At 48.7% G+C, this 1,487-nt stretch overlaps 2 protein-coding genes across 2 annotated transcripts in view; one reads left to right on the top strand and one right to left on the bottom strand.

Moving 5' to 3' along the window:
* Positions 1–68, top strand: part of SMTNL1 (smoothelin-like 1) — a 14,202-nt gene extending 14,134 nt beyond the window's left edge. Inside the window, exon 8 of the mRNA XM_012643884.1 lies at positions 45–68. Within this exon, the coding sequence (XP_012499338.1) occupies positions 45–68 (24 nt within the window). The remainder of the gene's footprint in view (positions 1–44) is intronic.
* A 71-nt stretch (positions 69–139) lies between these two features.
* The window catches only part of LOC105809975 (ubiquitin/ISG15-conjugating enzyme E2 L6-like), a 14,325-nt gene continuing 12,977 nt past the window's right edge, over positions 140–1,487 (bottom strand). Inside the window, exons 3-4 of the mRNA XM_012643883.1 lie at positions 309–495; positions 140–168 (exon numbers count right to left, since the gene is read on the bottom strand). Coding sequence (XP_012499337.1) covers positions 140–168; positions 309–495 — 216 coding nt within the window. The remainder of the gene's footprint in view (positions 169–308; positions 496–1,487) is intronic.

Genomic DNA, 1,487 nt, shown 5'->3' with positions numbered 1-1,487 from the left:
CGGCCTGCAGCAAGCCTTCTTATCCCAAGCCCTTCCCTCTACAGCCAAACTGCCTCTGTTTCCCATGAACCATGGCAAAGTTCCCCTGTCACACCTGCCCAGGTGTAGGAGCAGAGGCAGAAGCAAGTCGGCCTGTCTATCACAGGATCACAGGAAGCATCCTTCTATCTGATGGTAAGTTCAGCTGAGACTTGCCATCTTTATCTCCTCTCTTTTAGGCTTTCCTAACTCAAAATAAGCCCCATAACCTCCATCCAGTAACCCCCACCCAGGATGAGTCCCTGCCCCCAGGCAAGGCCCAGCCGCACCTTGGCTGGTCTTGGTGCAAGGCTTCCAGTTCTCGTTGCTGATGATGGGCAGGCAAACCTGGCCGTTCTCGTCCACATTGGGGTGGTAGATCTTGGTTGTGAAATTTATCTTGGGGGGCTTGAACGGATACTCCTCAGGGAAGCTGATGCGCAGGTTGAAGGCCTTAAGGTGGTAGGGAGGTTGGTCCTGCGCGGAGAGAAGGGTCAAGCTCTCATCTGCTTTTCCTCCCCGTGCCCCCATCCCAGGGTCCCAGGCACCCTCTGGTCCACTGTCAGGAAGAATCAGGAGCAGGGATACTCCTGGCACCTGCGTCACGGATTAGCAGAAGGGTGGAATTGCAAAAGGAGGCAGAGAAGCCCGCTCCTGCTTCTGCTGTGTGGCCACGGGCAAGCCATCTCCCATCTCTGGGCGTCAGTTTCCTCATTTGAAAAATGGGTAAAGATGGACTAGATGAGCTCTAAGGACCATCCCAGCTTTAAAGACTTTCTGAGAATTCTGGAAGAGGAAAAGGACAGAACATCCTCTCTTTGAGAGCTGTCAGCAAGTTCAGGAGAACATCATCATTGGGGATGAAGAAATGGAGAAAACGGGAAAATCCTAAGAATGCAGGGGCTTGGGAAAGTCAAACGGTGAGGCCACTGTGGAAAACTATATAGTAGTTTCTCAAAAAGTCAAACACAGAATTATCATATGACCCAGGAATCCCACTCTGGCAGACACCCGAAAGACTGAAAGCAGCGACACAAACAGGTATCCGTACGCCAGTGACCACAGCAGCACTATTCACAACAGCCAAAAGGTGAGAGCAAACCAAGTGTCCATCAGTGGATTCATAGATAAACAAAGTGTAGCATCTACATATAATGAAATATTATTTAGCCTTAAAAAGGAATGAATTCTGACACATGCCACAACATGGATGAACCTTGAAGACGTTATGCTAATGTAATAAGGCGGACCAAAAAAAAAGACATACTGTAAGATGCCACTTAGGTGAGGTACCTAGAATAGTCAAATTCATAATATAAAACAGAAAAGTAGTTACCAGGTGCTGGGGGGAGGGAGGAATGCGGAGTTACTGTCGAATGGATAGAATTTCAATACAGGGACACGAAAAGTTCTAGAGATGGATGGTGGTGCTGGTTGCACAACAGGGTAAATGTACTTAATGCCACCGT

The sequence above is a fragment of the Propithecus coquereli genome, unplaced genomic scaffold (assembly GCF_000956105.1).
Source record: "Propithecus coquereli isolate 6110/MARCELLA unplaced genomic scaffold, Pcoq_1.0 Scaffold202, whole genome shotgun sequence".
Classification (NCBI taxonomy): Eukaryota; Metazoa; Chordata; class Mammalia; order Primates; family Indriidae; genus Propithecus; species Propithecus coquereli.
The sequence above is the reverse complement of the archived record's forward strand: the minus strand, read 5'-3'. Positions and strand labels throughout refer to the sequence as shown.